Here is a 21196-nt window from a genome sequence, read left to right as displayed (position 1 = left end):
AATCTGAAGAACCTGAAACTAAAATTAATGCAACATTTAGTTTGCATTGATAACATGGCTGTTCAAAATCTGATTAATATTCAAAGTTTTGTATTTTTCCTAAAATGTGCATTGTGCGCTATGTTAAAATGTTCAGTAGAGTCAGCGGAAGCCCACCTGAGTGTCTCCATGAATTCCATGAAAAATATTTAATTCATGAAGCTAAGTGAGGCACTCCTTTATTTCACAGCTTTAACAGTTTGGCATATTTAAAACATGATCGTCCAGAGTATTATGTTGTAGAGACCTTTAGCTGTCTCCGGGAGTGTATAAAGGCGACACATAAATTATAATTAATTTATCGTGGTTGAGGTAAATGCTTGAATTTATTTTGACACTGAGCTCCAATACAAGACCGAGACAGAGGTGCTGTTCAGAGCCGGCATAAACATCCATCCTAGGTGATTCAATAACAAGCTAAATACAAGTTTGAATTGACTCAAAACACTTTGAAGACACACTCAGAGCTACACTCATCCACATATGGATACAAATCAGACAGAATGCACCAGGTGGAAATTTTATCCTAGGTATTTATTTATTACCTCCTTCTGTTTTTTGTTTTTTTTTTTTAAGCCACATTTTTGTCACTGTTACTCTACACCAGTGGTCCCCAAACTACGGCCCGCCTCCACATTTGGCCCGGCCCCCTGAACAATACCAGAGACGCATTATGATTTTTTTTTTTTTCAGTCTGGCCACGCGATCGAGACTAATACACGCATAGAACGTGACAAGCCTACTGGAACCTACAAAAGGATTATAAGGAAGGAACACAAGAACTTTGAGAGACTGCTCATATGAGTCATTTAAGCAGTGGCGGTTCTGCCTATGTTGCCGCTCTAGGCGATATTACTGGCTTGCGCCCTTTCATGTTACTAATCCAACCCCCCCGCCCCCGCGGCACCAGTCGGGCGCGGCACCAAGGCAGCATCAGTCGGCATCAGGCGAGCCGGCACTGGCCGGCATTAAGCCGCTCACCTGTCAGATCCGGCAGACCAGACCGGCCCGCCTGATGCCGACTGATGGTACCCCGGTGCCACGGCATGTGCGGGTCAATACGGTAGTCTAGAAAACTGGCGAATTTTTTTTTCTCGTGCGCCCCCAAGTAGATTGCGCCCTGGGCGGTTGCCCACACTGCCCATAGCAAAAACCGTCCCTGCATATAAGTAAGAGATTCTGCTCTGACAACTAAGCTGAACTTTTACCTGTTAAGTTTGTGCACGGCACAACAGAAAGTTAATGTTCCATGGACTGTTTTTTCTGTGAAGAACCCAGAGAGGGTTATTTGATTTTTATTGATTTCATAAATAGTGTAATTTATTTCATTAATAGTGTTATTATTTATTTCCTGACTTTTTTTTCTGTGAAGATCCGGGAAAGAGTTATTAATATTTGGTTATGTGTGGCTTTCTGGAAAACTATAAATGTTTACGTTTAGGCACCCCTGCAATCATCACTTTTTCTGTTACAAACTGACCCCGGCCCCCCATCAGAGAAGGGAAAAGTTATGTGGCCCTCACAGGAAAAAGTTTGGGGACCCCTGCTCTACACAGACATAAACTGGTATTTATAAGACCAGAATGACTTTTTTCTGACCGTGCATACACGTCTCTATCACTTTTTTATTTCATGTTTGTTTCGTTGACAGGTGTAGACTGGTGAAGCAGGCGGAGAACGGATATGAAAGCAGCTGGTTAAGGTTGTGTCTTCATACGTGATTATATCATGGTTAATAGTGGGAGTGGAAAAGAGGCACGTGCAGAACCAAGCCGACGCACCGTTTTATAAATCTGACGCAAAGAGAGCATTTGCACATTTCTATCTACATCTGTCCTCAGGTGTACAACTAAACAGCTGACTGATCACATGACTCACTGGAGACAGATGGGTGTCACACACATGGAGACAAAGAATCATATACAGTGGTCCCTCGTTTATCGTGGGAGTTACGTTCTAAAAATAACCCGCAATAGGCGAAATCCGCGAAGTAGTCAGATTTATTTTTTATAATTATTCTAGATGTTTTAAGGCTGTAAAACCCCTCACTACACACTTTATACACTTTTCTCAGACAGGCATTAACATTTTCTCACTTTTCTCTCTTGTTTAAACTCTCAAAGTTCAAACCTTCGTAGAAAAAGAAGTCCAGTATTATAGAATGAACGCATTCTGTACTGTACAGGAGACACGGCACGGAGGAGGTTGATTGACAATGGTCTACAGTCCTTAGCCAATCAGGACGCAGAACACAATGCGCTGTAAAAAAAAAAAAAAAAAAAAAAGCATGCAAAATTGCACTAAAAAAAATCTGCGAAACTGCAAGGCCGTGAAAGGTGAACCGCGTTATAGCGAGGGACAACTGTACTGCCCAATTTTGTCCTTCAAAAAAAAAAAACAAAAAACAAAAAATCTAAAGTGATCTGAACAAAAAGTTACGCTGCATGTTACATTTAAGTTACATTTAAATATTCTGAGGTGGCATTATTGCAAAGATAATGTTGCTGAAGACTTTTCTGAATTAATCTGTAACTGTGTATTTCTGTGGAGTGATCCAGACATGCTGCCACAACACGCCGTTTCAGAGAAGATTTCTTCCTCCAAATGAAACCCGTCAAGAGCGGAGGAGCAAGGCGGCACCGCTATCATCATCATCGCTGTCTAAAAGCTGAGTGAACTTCTCCCTTGATCAAATCTTTGGGAACAAAAAAAAAAAAAAAATCTATTTTCCCAGTCATCATGCCTGTGGCTTTGTTTACATCTTTCCAGCTCAAGCCATGCTTCCACTTTAATTTTCACGGCTTGGCAAAGTTGTAACATCCCTCTCGTTTGAAAGACAGGTAATTAGCTTGTTAGGTGCTACGGGGAAATCCAGCTGGTTTTCCCACTGAGGAAAGATTAGTCTGCAAAAACAGCGGGACATGCTCACATATCCCCATCACTCCCCCATGCTGGTGGTGCCTCTGATATCCATGACCCGGCTCTCCCTACTGCGCCGATGAATGACAATTTATTAATTAGTTGCCAAAACATTATTGTACATCAAAGTGGAGACTTTTGTATTTTCCTGACACTGTGAAAAGAGGAGCGTTCGGGGTTCATGTACATTTTCCACTCCAAAAACTCCAGATTTTTCCAGACTCACATTTCCAGACATCTAGGAGGATTTTTTTTTTTTTATTTCAGACTCTGTTTAACATCAGGGCTGAACGGTTTGTTGTTACCAAATCATTATCTAGATATGAACATGTGCTATATTATCTCAAAAGGCAACAATATGGATGATACCAAGGTAGGTGGTGTAGGTTCATTATGTCCTAAGTAAATTACCGTAACGTTTTTCTTTTTACGGACAATTTTAGAAAACAAATGTTTTACCTTCTTGACAGTTTTGGCGTGAATCTTCCGCCTTCATCAGAAGCGTCACCAGAATGTTAGATGGTGACGTGCCTTATCAGCTGGTGTTAATCCACCGTTGGTAGCGGTTCTCCTCCGTGCGCACGACTTTTGCCTCCTCCCAGTTCATGATGTGATTTTCCCTTCTGCAATGATCAAAAGTCGTGCGCACGGAGGAGAACCGCTACCAACGGTGGATTATGGAGGCAGTGGAGATTAAAAAACGTGCAAGCAGGACAATGAACCGGGACGAGGGGGCATATATGCTGTCGCACACCTGGGCCGCAGTCCTAGGGAGGCGAACTGACAGCAGGAGGCGTGACCGACCTGTCAAATTTGACAGACAGGTCACGTCCTCCGTAACACCAGCTGATAAGGCACGTCACCATCTAACATTCTGGTGACGCTTCTGATGAAGGCGGAAGATTCACGCCAAAACTGTCAAGAAGGTAAAACATTTGTTTTCTAAAATTGTCCATAAAAAGAAAAACGTTACGATGGATGATACCAAATTTAGGGTTAGGGTTGGCCTCAGACACTGATGTGTTGGTACTGATCACTAAAATACTTTGTGAAGTGACTGCATTTTCTACATCCATTTGTTATTATTATGCTGTTTTCTGAAGAGAGCTCAATTGTCACTGTTGCTACACTTAAAATTTCAAATAAGTGTGAACCCATATCATGTATCGTAGCGCTACTGAGATATTTGGCATAAATATCGAGGTGTGAAATTTCCTCCCTGTCATGCAGCCCTGTTTCACATCTCAGACTGCTGACAGCGACATGTTTATCAGGCATGTAAATACTCCAACTGCTGTATGTGCCGGCGGCTTCATCACACCAGGTGCCTGATGATGCTTTCACGAGCCCCTCATTGTTTTCTCCATCCATGTGACTAATGATGGTTGCCTCGCCCGTGTTCAGAGATGTTAAATGATTTCATTCACAGCTTGCACCGTGCCCTTTTCTCTGTTTTAGGGTCACCAGGCTTCTTTTATATTTCAAATGAGTAACTGTAATACGGTGCAGGTGTTGGGATCGCTCTGCCGTGCTCACTCAATGGAGAACATATTAAGCTGCCAGCTACAAATGTGAACAAAATCAAAATACGCTGCTTGTATGATTAATTTATTATTACAATATCTGATAAGCTTTTTAGAAAACAAGCAACAGTCTGGAAATGCAGACTCTTTTCTATGCTCTCTCCTCTTTTAACATATTTATCGAGCCTTGGCAATGATCAAAATCATATCTCACACTTTTTCCTTAGACTTACAAGTCATGATGCATCCTTAAATATTCTCCTCCACACACCATCTCCACAATGTATTCTTGTCTCTTAGCTTTGAATTCCCTTACGTTTCCCTCTCTCCAGCTCTACCTACGTGACTCATCATCGGCATACCGACAGTTCATTGGACAGCTTCTCTCCAGGGAAGGCGAAGAGGAAGGAGAAGGAGTCCTGCATGCAAACAACCTGACAACTTTTGTTTCCTTGTTGAACTGAAAAACTGTTTCCTTTTTGAACCGAAAAGCCAATTCACACGAATTGTGGTGATTTTGGAGGCATCAGCTACAGGTTGATCGATCAACACTGCACCCATTTATAGCCGGTTGATAAAACTCCGCTATTTCTTTGAACTACACAATATTTTCCCCTGGGCAAAAGTAAAGGCAAAAAACAATCACCGAAATATGGAGCAAAATTCAATCACGCTATTGAAGAGGAGTGTACAAATCATGGGGATTTATTGACAAGTTGTGCTTTCCCATTCAAACACAGATGGAAAAAGAAGTTTCCTTCTTTTTCCACAATAATCGGGGACCTTCCTTCAGGCTTTCCTACTCTGTGTGAAGAGGAAAGCCTAAGAAGAAGGTTAATTTATAATGCATTTAATTATTTCACCTCCAGTCATATCATGAAAATTGATGAAAAATGTTTTGCCATAAACAAGTACTGTCTATGACTTACAGCAGGTAGCAGCATGATTACTGTTTGCTTTTGTTTTTGCTTTTTTTGTAATGATGGACATGGACAAACAAGGCAACGCTGCAGCACTCTCAAGCAGAAGGTGCTACAGCACATCTGAACAATTTCAAAAGCTCTTTCCAAATTTTATGAGGCCATGCTACCAGCGAGCAGTGAGATAGTGGGAGAACATTCTCCTAATTATGGATGTGGGATGCTGCTGCTAAGGAGCTCCTTGGGGCCTTGAGCTGTGTTGAATGTGAGCGGTGCGGTGCAGACTGCAACTTAATCTTTATAAGCTCACACTAAAATGGTGGTCTATGGGGAGGCAAAGTCATTGTCACCTCTGGTGAAAAGCTGCTTATTAAATACAACATGTATTGCAAAATTCAGGATGAGCAAACTATGCAATCAACACCTCTGGGTTTTCCACAAGTCATGGGATATCATTGTATTCCCACATGGAAACTAATGACAGTTAAACTACAGTATTTCTTCACTTTTTATGTCAGCAAGCTGATGGATATGGGACTTTATTTCCCACAAAACCTCAAGTTAATTTGACACAACTTGAAATATTAGAGGAGCTTTTTTCCCCAGAACACCTGCTGAATCCTGACAGAGATTGATACAGAACTTTCCATCACTAAACCGATCATATGCTGTGGCACATCTTAAACGTTTAAATGATGTTCATGTTGTCTTTGCACACACATACCTGGCTGCCTACAGGCTTGTGGCGTTTGTAGCTCTGTGTGAGATGCAACTAATGAGCTGTCTTTCTGCTTTACCTCCTAATTAAAGAGTGTGATATTTCCCTGCTCCCGATACAATATCACTGCACTATGATAACAGGATTCTTAGTGTTTTTCTATAAATTAAGTGAAGCAATTCTATACTGCAGCATACTGCAGTGCTTTTAATTGGGCTTCCTTTGGACTCGGGTGTTGGCCTGAGGAAAATATCTGAGGTCTTCATATACAAAAAAAAAATGAAAGACTAAGAAACATCCGAGGACAAGTGACCGTGATACTTCTTAAAAAGACAGATGACAGGAACAGAGCACTGATAATGCCCATCATTCAGTGTCATTACCTTGATAGTGGGTGGTGCAATCGCCAAGTATTTGTCACCATTGTGGTAAGTGATGGATTCTTGTCCTATGATTATAGCTCCCCCAAATGGCTCTGGCACTGAAAGACAAGCACACAGACAAAATGTTCCCAGAGAAAGCTGTTATTTCTGAGAATTAGTTTTCTCCTGCCACCCACAGCCCTCATTGCATCTCTTCATTTACCTCGAACAGCACATCCATTAGGGGTGAAACGGTTCAGAAAACCCGCACCTCAGTTTGTGTCATCATTATGGGCTCATAGTTTCGCTTGAGTATATATATTTGGTGAACTCGGGAAGAAGATACCACTACCAATTTTTGACGCACTTCTACTTTGCCCAAAAAACTTTTGTACAACATTTTAACCAACCAGCAGACAATAAAGCAACGCCCAATTCAAAGGGAAAACCTTGGACTTAGCAGCCATGATAAGATTAGTGGTAACCCCGACACTGGCCTAGCCTACACTGGTTACATCGCTATACCAAATGTATTTTGACTGGACAGCTTGGGAACACAGGATCGGTTATTCCTCAAACAGCTCTGATCATGTTGCGTACTGAACTGAATGAACTTCAGTGCGTGTGAGTTCCCCAAACTGTTAAAGGCAAATTAAATGGTACAGATTAAGGGTGTAAATCACAAGTTTCATCACAATATGATATTATATTGATTCCTTAGACAATGATACGATATTTGCCAATATCACAAAGTCAGCCAAGGTACGATTTGCATTCAAATCAGCAGGCTACAATCGATATGAAATGATGTCATTTGCCCATTTACATTACAACACCATGTTTTTGCTTTAGGTGTTTGGCCAGGTTCGTCATGTTTCCTGAGTATTTAATCTGGTACTGGCGTTGGTTCCATCTGGCATGTGATTTGTCAGTTGACCCATATTTTCTCTGAAATCCAAAATATTTCCACACTGCTGACTTATTCCCAAGAGGGGAGCAGATATTTTTATTGTCCTTTTCTTGGCCGTGGCTGCCGCTTTCTACCTGGTGCTGTTTGAACGTTCAGGAGGGCGGTGTGCTTGGACGGAAACGGTGACTCAGATGCGCCGTGGAAATTTAAAAGTAAAGGCATATCTCTAAGATAACGATATGGATCGATATTTTCACTGGATCATTGTAATCGTTACTGTTACTGTTATTATTATTAAACAGGAACCATTACACCCCTAATATCTAATATCTATGCTCACCTGGGATGACCATGGATGCCTCAGCCTCCACGTTCTCTTGTTTCCAGGGGCCTTTGTTGAATTCCTTCTCTCTGAGGGAAACCTCGTAGGTCTTCACATGGCGGCCCTGGGGGTCCTGAGGTACACAACAGCACACCAGGTTAGATTTTCAAAAAGTGGCACGCATGCAGTCAACAAGACCTGACGCTGCTTTAACCAGAATTTGTGAGAACTGATTAAGTGCACGGCCAAACACGAGGCAAAACAAATAACTTTGTACCCAAACTCTGGTCCCAAAGAGATTACACGTCAAATCCATGATCCTCACACAAACAACAGCACAGTCTCTCTCACACACACACACACACACACACTTCCATCCCTAACTGCAGGTCAGTCCAGGGAACTGGAGACTTTTGACTGTAGCTCTCTGAACATGACTCAACATAATTTTCATTTGCATACACTTTGAATGACTGAGTTTCGTTGAATAGAGCGCAAAATCTCAAACCAAATCACAGCCTCCAGGTTACATTTCCAATTCAAAACTCCCGGCCGTGTGACCTGAGCGACACGCCGTCTTTAAGCCGCACTCGTTCCCTCTACCTGGTAGATGAAGCAGACGGTGGGGGCCTGGCAGCCGTACAGGAAGTGAACGTCGATGACCTGCAGCTCCTCCAGGCGGATGTTGAAGGCCTTGAGCTCGCGGTTCTCCCGATCCAAGGGGATCACCTTGAACAGCCCGTCGTACAGCCGCAGGCCAATCATGCGACACTCTGGGTCGACTATGCCTATGATACCCGTCTCTGATGGACGCCCAATGCGATCCTGCCAGTGTTGAAAAGTAATAACATTTGGTTTGGATAGGTTGCATTTAGAAAAGGAATTTTCCTGCTGTATGAACCTCTGGAAAACAAAACTCGGATGATCACCCTCTCTGGGCATCAAGCACATTATTGATATGTTAACACGTTTTTTTTTTTGTTTTTTTTTTATAAACACAGCGCCGAGCTCCAGATAGCAAGTGAAATAATGACTGTGGCACTGGTGTATCCTGGGGCAATAATGTGACAGCATACAAACAACAAGCACACTTCCTTCAAATCAGTGTAGATCCACCTTTAATTCCAAACCTAAAAATGTGATGTTTGAAGAACTAACACGAGCTTTTACTCTGGAGCCCTGCAGATGCTTGTTTGCTCAAAATATGAAACACATATGCCAAAGCAGCATGAGATCTGATTGTTCTCATTCAACACACCAATTATGATTTAGTTAAACAAGAAAATTCTCCCAGCAGCAGAAAAAAAAAAAAAAAAAAAAAACAGTTGTGTTTTCACATCTTTGACATTTAGCTGGAGCGCTTACCCAGAGTGAGTCATGCGCTTACCAACATTACAAGCAAACAATATTCATCGCCGGGATGAAACCTGGCAATTTTGGTGCCCCATGTCATGACCCTCCCTCCAGCGCCACCAGCAGACCCAGCAGGGCATCTGCACTCTAAATAGCACACTTGTTAATTAAACAATACATAATTAATGGAGTAAATGTTCTTAATTTATTTAAAAAGAAATCTTCATACCTTAGCTGCAAATTTTCACACAACACTTCTCAAATTCTAATGTCTAGACCCTCCCACCTGTGTTTTAGGAGTTTTATACATCTCATCTCAGGTTTACTCTTTTAATTGTTTTTAAATTATTTTATTCTACATCATCATACTCTTCGATTCAGTATAGTTTTGCTTTGGTTATTCCTTGTTTCACTGTTTTATTATAAATTGTATTGAACTTGGTAGCTTTGTTAAGAAAAGTGCTATACAAATAAAATTGTGGTTAATACTGCAAATAAATATCTTGTCTGGTGCCAAGAGGTAGAGCTTTGATCACGATTCACAATTAAATTATGAGCAAAATAACTTTTAAAAATGTTTTTCACTCGCCAGGACATTAGTATATTCTCTAAAGACCTGAAGCATATTACAGCAAATTAGTGATAATAAAAGTTTACAGAAAAGCAGTTAATTGAAATCATGATAGCACAGACATCGCGATCACAGATGCACTGTAATGATTACATGTTTCCCTCAGTTACTCAAGGAGTTTTGATATCTGATGTTTGATTGATGAGCCTGTTATGCAGAATTTGATATAAGATAAGATAAGATATTCCTTTATTAGTCCCACAGTGGGGAAATTTCCAGCATTACAGCAGCAAAGTGGATAGCAAAATATGAAGCATAATAAATAAATAGCAACAAGCAATATAAACACTATAAACAAGGAATATAGTACAATTTAAACAATGGAATTACACAATAAAGTGAACAATAAAGTGAACAAGTTAAAGTGAATAATATGTTTATATTTGGTTTGTCAACAACTGCACTCATAAAGTGTCAGCTATCTTTTTTCCACTGCTACTTGCACCCACCTGCACATTGCCATGGGCGCGGGTGATGATGTCAATGCTTTCTCCGTTCTGTTTGTATTCTAGGATGCAGGCGTTGTACTTGGACGTGAGAATGAACAGAAGGTCCTTGCTCTCGCCCTGCGGACAGAAAACACACATAAGCATAAGTTTAATATGCTGGTTCACCCACAGACCTTGAGCAGAGCAGAATGGACGTTGCACTGTTTGCCCTGGTCCTTTGCTGTGGTGACAAAACGAGTCAGCAAAACTCTTAAATGCATCACTGTGGATGTCGACTAAAAGTGGAAATGAATAAAAGTCCTGTGTGTGTGTCCTGCTGTGTGTTCCTGGGAGGTTATACAACTGTCAGAAAACTAACTGAAATCTGACATTAGTGACAAGATTATTACAGTACAGTGGTCCCTTGCTATAACGCGGTTCACCTTTCGCAGCCTCGCAGTTTCGCGGATTTTTTTTTGTGCAATTTTGCATGTTTTTTTTTTTACTGGACTTATTTTTCTACGAAGGTTTGAACTTTGAGAGTTTAAACAAGAGAGAAAAGTGAGAAAATGTTAATGCCTGTCTGAGAAAAGTGTATAAAGTGTGTAGTGAGGGGTTTTACAGCCTTAAAACATCTAGAATAATTGTAAAAAATAAAGCTGACTACTTCGCGGATTTCGCCTATTGCGGGTTATTTTTAGAACGTAACTCCCGCGATAAACGAGGGACCGCTGTATTATCAAAGACTGCTTCTATCAGTTCCACTCACCTGTAAAAACCTAACCTAACCGCTCAGCATTGTCAAAGTTTAGTCCAACCTCAGTGGAGAAGAAAAGTATTTGTTAAGTTTAAACAGCTTTAGGACACCTGCTGCACTGAAGGTTAACTCAACTGTAATGATAACCAACTATGACCGCGTCTACTCACCTGTGCAAAGGTGTCAGGGCCTTTGATGTAAACTTAAAGGCCCAAAACCAACCAAAACGACATCAAAGAACTGGCCGTGACAAAGGCCGACTGTTGCGTGTGTCGGGGCCCCGAAGTTGCACGTGAACACACGGCAAAGACTACAGCCAACAGCCAACTAGGTCATACGTTCCGCGCCTGTGTGACAGGAAATAACCCTCCATACCAGCAGGCGGCGATAGGCTGTATTCATCATTCAAAAAGAGAAACCAGAAGACCCAGGAATGCAAATATACAAACCGTAAGAAAAGCAGTGTTTGCTGACTGTTTTCACATTACCCTCGCTCACCACAGACGGTTTCCTAATATAGCTGCTCCTAATCCAGAATATGCCTGAGAAGAAGCTGCAAATGGGACTGGCACTGTCAGCCCCTGGTGTTTTGGTCGTGGAGGAAGAAAGGAAGAGGCAGAGGCAGATAAAAATCCTGTTTCTCTTCTTGTGCAGTGATGTGCTAAACTGAAGAGCCAATCAGAGTGACGTCTCTCTCTGACAGGCTCCACCTCTGATTCCGCACGCTCAATCGGCCGAAAAGCCACTGACTGCGGTTCAGCTAGTGCAAACGGTGCAGGACACACAGCAAAAATGAGCGCCACAGACGTCACAGTGTCACTGCCCTTAAACAAAGACAGCAGCAGCTTGTAAAGACGCCACCTACTGGCAGCATAAGCGGCAACTTAATTACAGGCACCTTTTCGCTACTTTGGCTTTCGCTGCAAAGCCTCTTGACTCAGTAGCTATGTTTACATGCGCAAAATTTCTCCAATCCGATCTAAACCTTGGTTGATCGGAAATTCCAAATCCACTGTTTACATGTACACTAAATAAAATGATCCGATCATGACGTGCGTATACATGCACCAAGCGTTTAATCAGAATAAATCATTTGGGCATGCGCGGAGTCGTCTAATTTTCTGGAAATAGTAGTAGAAGAAGAAGCTGTACTTCCGCCTGTGTTGTAAACAAACGCCGCGTTGTCTGCACGTCCTCAGCTCGTTCACTCTTTGTGCCTCTCACATTTTATTTTCCTCCCCTCTGGCACAGTGTGTTTATGTAGTTTTTTTTTTTTTTTTTTTTTTTTTTTTTTTAATATGGACCTTTTGGACCGTTTGCTGCTTGTCGAAAAACGACCGGCTGCCGCAAAGGCGGAAACGCATCACGCTGACGTAACACACATGCGCAGTGGAGATAATTTTACCCCAACCGGGAAGACAGGATCCGAATGGATGTGTACATGGACGCCGTTCGGAATAATGATCGGCATAAACCACCTCTCTCTTTCGGAATGAAATTTCTTTCCAAATGGACCGTATCGGATCACAATCTTCCGATTGACATGTTTACATGAAGCATTTTTAACCTGCTTTGGCCTTTATTCCGATTATTTGTGTCCATGTAAACATAGCTAGTGAGGCAGCAACTTGACACAAATCTGTTCACCGAGGTTCTCCTAAGAGTACTATGGCTCAGTACAAATAAAAATGGCCGCTGATCTGATCATCCTGGGATGCTGATTTGAATGGAGATACTGTTGCACATCATTCAGGTTCTGTGGGTTCATCACAGTCCAGTCAGGCGTGTGGATGACCTAACCCAGTAAAAAACTACACACAGAGGATCTAACCCACTTACCTTGGGCCTGAAGAGCTCCATGACGGCTATCTTGCCATACATGCCCACCTCCTTGACGGGCCGCAGCCCCTCTGCTGTGACTACATAGATCTCCAACCGCGTGTTCTTGGCTATGAGCAGATTCAGGTCCTCGGCAGAAGTGAAGTGACCTGTGGTGGGTGACAGCGACAACAGGTGAGCACTTTACATCACATTCTTCATCACAGTGTAGGTTAGCGGAGGAAAAGATGACCGTTTAAGGTGAACAGCATCGATCAGACATTAGGCACCAGATCAGAATTTACATCACCGGGAAGCCTGGCTAAGACGCATTTTCACAAAGAACCGTGAATCGATTTTTTTTTTTTTAAAGACCACAAAAATTTATGTTTTACTATATAAAAAACACAAGTTTACATGCCATCTAGCACATGGTCTTCTAGTGACTAATTCTTAACAACTGAATACACTGACAATGATGAATTGTGATCATAGTCCTTTACCTATTGATATACATAAATCATGTCCCCTTTAATACCTTCTAACACCTGCAAATCCAAAACAATAGCGCCAACATGATTTTGAATAGTTTTACAATAAATATCGCAGATGAAGCCAGATGACAGGCTGTGCACTAAGAGTGAATATTGAGTTTTAGCATCTACTGACAATAGGCCCTTTTCCACAGCAGACATTTTGACATGATACATCAGGTGAACACAGGTGTTACTAATGACATTACTTAAGGTTACATTCTATTTAAGTGCAGCTGAGCATTTCCAGTGAACCAGCATGACTGTGCTTTTTTTGTTCATGGAAGAGCATCCCCTCATGCCTTAAAACGGCTCAGATATAAGTATACACCTTGTGCTCATTAAGTATGTGGTGACTATGAATATGCAAATAGTCTCCGCCCATCTGCTCCTAATAATCCATCCAAATAAAATATAGGTTTTTTTTCAGCAAATCTCTTAGATACACTGATATTGTTCAAGTGAAGCAGCCATTTCAAGTTGGTCTTGTTGATTTTTTTTTTAAATTAAAAAACTCGTGTGGGTCAGCTTTGTGATCACAGAACCGGGAAGTGCCTAGGGTCAAATAGGGTCACCAGTGAAAGTTGTATCATAGTTGATAATTTAACCATGTCAAGTTTTTTTTGTTTGTTTTTTTTTTTCCCCCAGCAAATGTCATAGTTACACTGACAGTGTTCATGTGATGCAGCCATTTCAAGTTGCTTTTCTTTTTTTTTTTTTTTTTTTTTTTTTTAATAAAACCCGACATCAAGCAACTAGTGGTATGATACACAAAGTACCGCCGTGTCAGCTGACAGGGGATTTGGAAGTAACAAATCCAGATGGCCCGGATTTCATCTGAATCTCACACACACACACCTCCACCTCCGGCAGAGGAGTGGGAAAACAGCTCTATAGTGACAAACTTTGCACAGACACAAGTCAGGAGAGTCAAGGTCACACATTTTCAGCGACATAATGAGAAAAACACATTTTAGGAGAGGAGGGGTCATGAATATGAACATACCCTGCCTTACTGGATAAACCAGTCCCGGAAAATTAAACTTAAGGCAAATGACAAATATTGTAGGCATTTATGGACCTGTCTCCCAACAATTCTGAACTAGAGGATATTCCCACTACATATGAATGAGTGTCGACCCAGATTATCTGACAAAGTAGGAGGCTTTTTAAAGACAAAGTTAGATGGCACAGCTGATCAATAAACCGTTATCATATCATTATCTAGATATGGACATGTGCAATATTCATATCTCAAAAAGCAACAACATGGACGGTATCAAATTCAGTGATTAGTCTGATCTGATCAAGAAAATACTTTGTGCATTTTCTACATCACGCTGGTATTATTATTATGTTTTGTTTTTTGCAGACTGCTCAATTGTGACTGTTGCCACACGTAATATTTCAAATAAGTGCAAACCCATATTCATGTCGTGTATCGTGATTCTATTGCGATACTTGGCATAAACATGTTGGTATGAAATTTTGTCCATATCGTGCAGCCCTAGGAGACAGACCACGCTCAGAAAATAGGTCTGATATGTTACATTTACTCTTTATTGACCGGCGAAATTCAATTAATGAGATTGACTTATGATTATTATGATTATTAATATTTTTAAACACTGCTTGCAGTCACACAAATCGCGGCTGGGAAGCGAACAGAGCCTAACCCTGCTCGTCGACACGGCACATGATGTCGGTGAATCTCAGTTTGCAGGTTTAAACAACATTCGGCTGTCAGTTATAACGTGTCGTTCATGTCGCCGCGGCCAAATGCGCTCCAACGAGCATCATCCGGGGCGTAATTTTTGCGGCTAACATCGGGGGAAGTTAACACGACTTGATTAAAACACAGGAGTGAAGAAATCTGACCGATACGGTTGTTAAAAACAAGGCCCGGCTGGGAGACATTCGCCCCGCAGCAGCTAGCAGCCTCCGCGGCCTGTGTGAGCAGCGCGGGAGCTTAGCTAGCTTAGCATGCAGGTGGCGGACGAGAACAACAACAATCATGACAATAAAAAGCCTCATTCACCTGTTATGCAGGCGTTGACCGCCGTGGGCTTCTGCGCTGTCACCACGTAGTTGTACGACATTTTTCCTAAAAAAAATGAACTGAAAAGGAACACCGGAGGAGTGTTTTTAGTTTCGCACAAGTTAAAACACCATTGATATTACCAGTTCCGGAATCAGTTAGCCGAGTGGCTAGCTGCCTAGCCGCGGCGCGACCTCGTGGTTATTTTCTAGAGCGCCCCCTGCGGCCGCGGAGGCTCGCTGCTCTAAAAAAAAAAAAAAAAAACAGGTGCCAAGTGAGAAAAAAACAGTACTTTTATTTCTAGAATAGAATAGAATAGAATGCCTTTATTGTCACTATACACATGTACAATGAGATAAGAGCAGCTCCTTTTTTTAGTGCAAACATGTAATAATAAAGAACAAAAAAAAATTTAATTAATTAATTAAAAAAGAAAAAAGAAAAAAGATAAATTACAATATATTCTGTTAGTCAGATTGCTTTGAAAATACAAAGATTATTATTATTGTTGTTGTTGTTGTTGTTGTTGCTACTATTGTTATTAGTATTAGTACTGTGGCAGTGGTAGTAGTAGTAGTAGTAGTAGCAGTAGTAGCAGTAGTAGTGGTAGTAGCAGTTGTAGTAGTTCTGCCTGTGAACATCTATTTAAGATATTTATTACCTTATACATAACTTGGGCTCTTTTAAATTTAACAAGTCCATAAGCTTCAGTGTGCGTGACTTTAAAACCAGGTTGTTACTGAAGGTTGTTCAGTAGAAGAAGGTTGTTCCTGTCTCCATATCTCATCAGCGGTTGCTCAGTGAAGCACAGAAATGCATCAGTCATATAAAGAGTGATATTTCTAATGGCTTTTTCCTCTAAAATTGGCAGGACTTTGCCCAGGTTGTCCTCAGAGGGGGCAGGGAAATGCTCACTTCACCTGGGGACATGGTCTGACTGACTGCCATGCCCTTTACAGGAGGCAGAGCTGGCAGACCCAGAGGCTTCAGGAGGCGGTCTCCTTGGCAGAGGTCGCGAGGACGGTCAGAAAGCCCCTCAGCCCCTCTGGAGGATCTGGATGTTCTGCGGGCGGCTGTGGCTGACACGGCTCCTCTGTGGCTCATGGATCCGGAGAACAGTGCCTTTGGCCTTGCTAAGAAGGGTGGTGGCTCCCGTTTTCAAAAAAGGGGCTCGTCTGTTTTGAAACTTGAGATCACCAACCTTTTCTGGGAGAGCGAATGCTAAGGTGCTGGGAAAAAAATAACCCCAACCGATAATTAAACCCCAGATTCAGGAGGTGCAATGCAGAATCCTGCTCATTTAACAGTGAAATGACTTTTTATCGACTCACAGATAACCAAGGGGTCACAGAAATGTATTGCTTACAGCCCCACAAGTTTACAACAAACAAAAAAGGATGACTCCCCCTAACATTAACCTTCATAGCAGGCAAGAAAAAACCTCCCGCAGACACCCCAAATAGTAGGGAAAAAGGGACAAAATCTTGAGAAGGGTCACAGAGAGAGAGGGTGGAGGGGAGAGAGGGCGCTTCTTTATCAGTGTATACTGTACTTGTATACTGTAGATTCTATTTATCATGTGTATACTGTATATTCTGCTATTTATCATGTGTATACTGTATATTTCTTCTAAATGTGCACAGTGACCTACCTCTATGCACATTTTATACACCCATGCACACGTTTTTTTCTGGGTTTTTTTTGTTGCACATTGCTTTTTGCACACTGGGTTGTACTTAGGTTATTCTGTTGTACTCAGATCTTATTCTGTTATACTTAGATCTTATTCTTTATTTCTATTTTTTTATTTACTTAATTTGTAATCTGTGGATACTGCTGAAGAAAATGTGAATTTCCTGCGGGATGAATAAAGTATCTACCTACCTACCTACCTACCTACCAGTCAGGTGTGCAAGAGGAGCCAACCAGGTGGGCAAATTATCAAATCATATCAGCCAATTAGACCAAATCAGAATACAAGTCAAATTGCTGCAAAATATGATAAATATCAAATGAAATGAGCCAGTTACACCAGATCAGAAAGAACACATATACACAGAAATATTCATTGTAAATTATGCATGGAAAACACACTAGGGGACAAGCAGACAAAGCAGGGAGGTAGGGGATGAGGGGAGTGGAGGAGTGGAGGAGATGAGGAGGTTGGGGGGGCATTCCTACTCAAACACATAAGAATACATTTGCAAAGAGTGGGGAGGGGATAGCAAAACATGAGGGAGGCAACTTGGGAAAAAAATAAGGCTGGGAAAGTGGGGTTGTGGCTGATGTCTGGGGAAGGAGCAGGAGGTGCGGGGCCAAGCAGAGGGAGCAGGAGCAGGGACAGCAGGGCGCCTTGTCCCCCCTCATCCACGGACGGGACGTCGAGGTGCAGCTGAGGTCCGAAGGGCGTCCTGTTCAGAGATATCTGGATGGCATCTCTGCTGTTTGAACATGATTTACTTGGTGCCGACTGTGATCTCTGATGTGCACTGGAGCGGTCGGTCAGTGATAAACTGCCCCGAGCGGAGGAGTTCGGCCACCTCGGGCTCGTCTTCATGAATGAGGGGGACTTGAGGACGTCCCAGGTGGAAACGGAGGAAGCTGCTGGTTAACAGGACAGCTGGGCTGTTCTGTTTACCCTGTCGAAACCATGAATGTGGGCAAATAAACCACTAGAAAATGCATGGGATGGGATGGGAGGATTGGACTGGTATGTATTGTGAGGTTTAGGAGGTCATGTGCCATCAGATATCATTTGGAGCTGTAAAAAAAATCCTCACATTACAAACATGGCACCTACATTTAGTCAGTAAAATGAGAAACTCCTTCCTCTACATGATCGACAAGCACTGAGATATAAAACTTCAGGAAATCAGGAAACAGGAAATCTGTTTTTTCCCCCCTGGTGTTCCCTTTGAGAAGAGCGACCCCTGCTGATCTACTGCAGTAGTGCCATTACACCGACCAGCATCAGCTCCCTGGTTTTCCTATAAAAAAAAAAAAAGTGGTATCCCTCCTGTTCCCCTCAAATTTACTCTCATTTTTTTTTTATCAGTTTACCAATTTGCAGGACTGCAGGAATTTAAACGCCAGAAAATGATTATAATAAAAATTGCCACCCAAATTGACATGTCAGGTACTTTCTGTGTCTTGATGACCTAAATAGCTCTTTAAATAAATTATTAATTATGTATGTTTTTCCCCTCCAAAAGCTCATATTGAGAACCAGTGGTTTTCACACGACCACAGGTGTGTTATGTTACTACAGGTGTGGTTCTGTTCGGTGAGGGCCCTAAAGCAAGATTACAAACTGAAGATTATAAATGGTGTGGTATAGTTCTCAGTGTCCAAAACAACCAAAACAAATAAGTGTAAACTGTTTTTTTTTTTTTTTTTTTTTTATGTTTTATACAGCTAAAAAAAAAACCTCAGAGAAACACAGATTCATGCAAAATGTGTCCAGGACATTCAAAAATCTGTAATCATGTTAATTTCATGTCACTTGTCCCCATGAAATTAGGAAAACTCATGAAATATAAAGCCAGAGATAACAGGTGGGGGATCAGAGGTGCAGCTCTGCATTTCCTGAAGCAAGAGCGACATCAGCGAGACATGATTTTTATGTCTTAGATCGGTCCAACACTAATATGTGAAATAACAGTGCAACACACGGTGTAAGGGGAAAAAACTCATTTGTCATCGTGTCTGCTGTCGTCTGTGAGGAGTGAAATCTCTCATGACACGTTGGATCTCCTGTGGAGGATATAATCTGACCAAGAGATTGAAGCCTGATTGATCTTAGAGGTTAGTCAAGCGGTGAGTGCATTATGGAGCTCATTTCATCCCTGCAATGATTTTAAAGAATCAATCAAGCAAACAGCCGGCGCCTGATTGATATGACTGACCTTATAAATGATTCAGTTCCAGCCTGAGTCTGTGATTAGTGCTTTCTTCCTGTGTTACACCCTTACTGACCTTTACCTCCAGATGCTGTCGACCAGTCAGCTCTTGGATTTATAACTGTGACATCCACAGCGCTCGTCTCTGTATTCCTGATCAAAAAGTGGGCTGGCTTTCTCTTTCCATCAGAAGAGACCAGCATTTATTTTTTATTTTTTAATAAAGGGCTTCTCCAAAAAATGAACATGAATCTGGGGAGGACCGCTTTTAGATTTTTTTTTCACCGCACAGCTGGAATGACTTTTGAGACTCTGGTTCCAATGGATCAATTCAGAAATCAAAAATACAATTCAGCCAAAAATCGATTCAAAATTCAGTCAAAAAATTCAGAAATTGGCCGATTGACTTAAACTGTGACTGTTTTTTTTTTTTTTTTTAACTGGTTTTCTATCAACTCATTATTGTATTATATTGCTTTTGTTAATTTTTAAAATCCTCATCATTATTATTGTAATCATTTTTTATTCTTGCTACTATTATGGTGTTATTGTAATCATCATAATTGATATTAGACTTTTTCAATTATTTGTTTTAATGAAAATGAAGTCTTGATCTCAGTGGGACTTACTTGATTAAATAAAGCTTGTTATTATACTGTATGTGTGCATATATCAACCCAGTGGTAAATGTGCCAGTTAACCATAAGATAATAATTTTAAAATAGTTAAATATCAACAGTGGTCACTTTGCGTAGGTCTGGGAGTCACTCAGAAACTGTGAGGCTGTAAATTCAACAGTGACTGGATTCGGTGTTTTCTGCCGGAGAAACAAGACAGACGGCTCCTTTTTTAGTGTGACACATCAGCTTGGTTTCTTTTATTGTACAAAAAGAAAGAAAGAAAAGAAAAAAGAAAAAGGAAATGTAAACTGTTTGTACACACAAAACACATTCCACACAAATACATTTCAGAAAACATGTCAGAGAGAAAACAACAAAATGATTATCAGTGAAACAAACTGCTAACGGTGCGTCTCTGTCCACAGATAGGCACCAGACTCTCAATGCAAACAACGTCAGTAAATTAAAACTCTCTACATTTCAGTGAATCTCTTCGTTGCTGAAAAAAGTGAAAAAAACGGGAGTGCGGCACATTTCCTCTAATAAACGGGACACTTCAACATTTTATGGCTGCACATCTGTTCCTGTCATGGCTCTTGTTTGAGCCTGAGATTTACTCGACATGAACATGTGCCTGTAACTCCCCAAACCAAAGAGCTCAACCCGTCAGGTCTGACTCCAGCGGCTCAACGTCAACCACGCTGTCCAGTCTCAAACTGGGCCTTCCTTTTTTTGAGTTCCAACACTGAGAGAAACGTTTAGGTTTGTGTTTAATTTTTAGGGCTGTGGGGCTGGAGCTCAAAGAGCACAAAGGAAAAGCGGACAAGATAATTGATTTGTCTCATTTTCCAGCGTTTTGTAATTATTGACTGTAGCGCCTTGTATCCATTAGGCTGTGATATAATTGATATAATTTGCTCTTAACTCTGTATTTCGTGAACTCAGAATTATTATAACACAAGAAAGACAAACAGAAGGCAGCTGGATCCAAATTCTTGGGTTTGCATAGTGCATCCTGACATTTTAATTACAAAAGCACAATGTTTCATGGGCGAAAGAACAGCCTGTTAGGTGTTAGGTTGCAGACACTTTAGCCCAAGCTGTGAGCCACTGCCGGCTCAGCTGCAGAGCACACAGGCTGGGTCAGGTCTTAAGGGAATTTTCCAACATTTTGGGCAAAATGCCCTTTTTCCAACTTCTCCAGACTGAGATGAGATGTTGGATACCATTTTCACCTCTGTATGTCCAGTGGTTCCGTTCCTATGGGTAGCATTTCATATTAGCTTAGCATAAAGACTTGAAGTCTATGGAAGTCATTAGCTTGGCTGCGTCAAAGTGAAAAAATAAACCTTACAGCAGCTCTGAAGCTGTCATATTTACAAAGTGTATCATGCGGATTTGAAATA

The 21196-nt window shown here is 41.4% G+C and overlaps 1 protein-coding gene across 1 annotated transcript in view; it reads right to left on the bottom strand.

Annotated features, from left to right (window-relative positions):
- The window catches only part of ddb1 (damage-specific DNA binding protein 1), a 62616-nt gene extending 47179 nt beyond the window's left edge, over positions 1–15437 (bottom strand). The window contains exons 1-6 of the mRNA XM_030078443.1: positions 15272–15437; positions 12722–12870; positions 10147–10263; positions 8317–8538; positions 7732–7846; positions 6503–6600 (exon numbers count right to left, since the gene is read on the bottom strand). Coding sequence (XP_029934303.1) covers positions 6503–6600; positions 7732–7846; positions 8317–8538; positions 10147–10263; positions 12722–12870; positions 15272–15332 — 762 coding nt within the window. The 5' untranslated portion in view covers positions 15333–15437. The remainder of the gene's footprint in view (positions 1–6502; positions 6601–7731; positions 7847–8316; positions 8539–10146; positions 10264–12721; positions 12871–15271) is intronic.
- Between the last annotated feature and the right edge of the window lie 5759 nt (positions 15438–21196).

Source organism: Myripristis murdjan, chromosome 3, assembly GCF_902150065.1.
Source record: "Myripristis murdjan chromosome 3, fMyrMur1.1, whole genome shotgun sequence".
Classification (NCBI taxonomy): Eukaryota; Metazoa; Chordata; class Actinopteri; order Holocentriformes; family Holocentridae; genus Myripristis; species Myripristis murdjan.
Note: the sequence above shows the minus strand (reverse complement) of the source record. Positions and strands in the feature narration are given on the sequence as shown.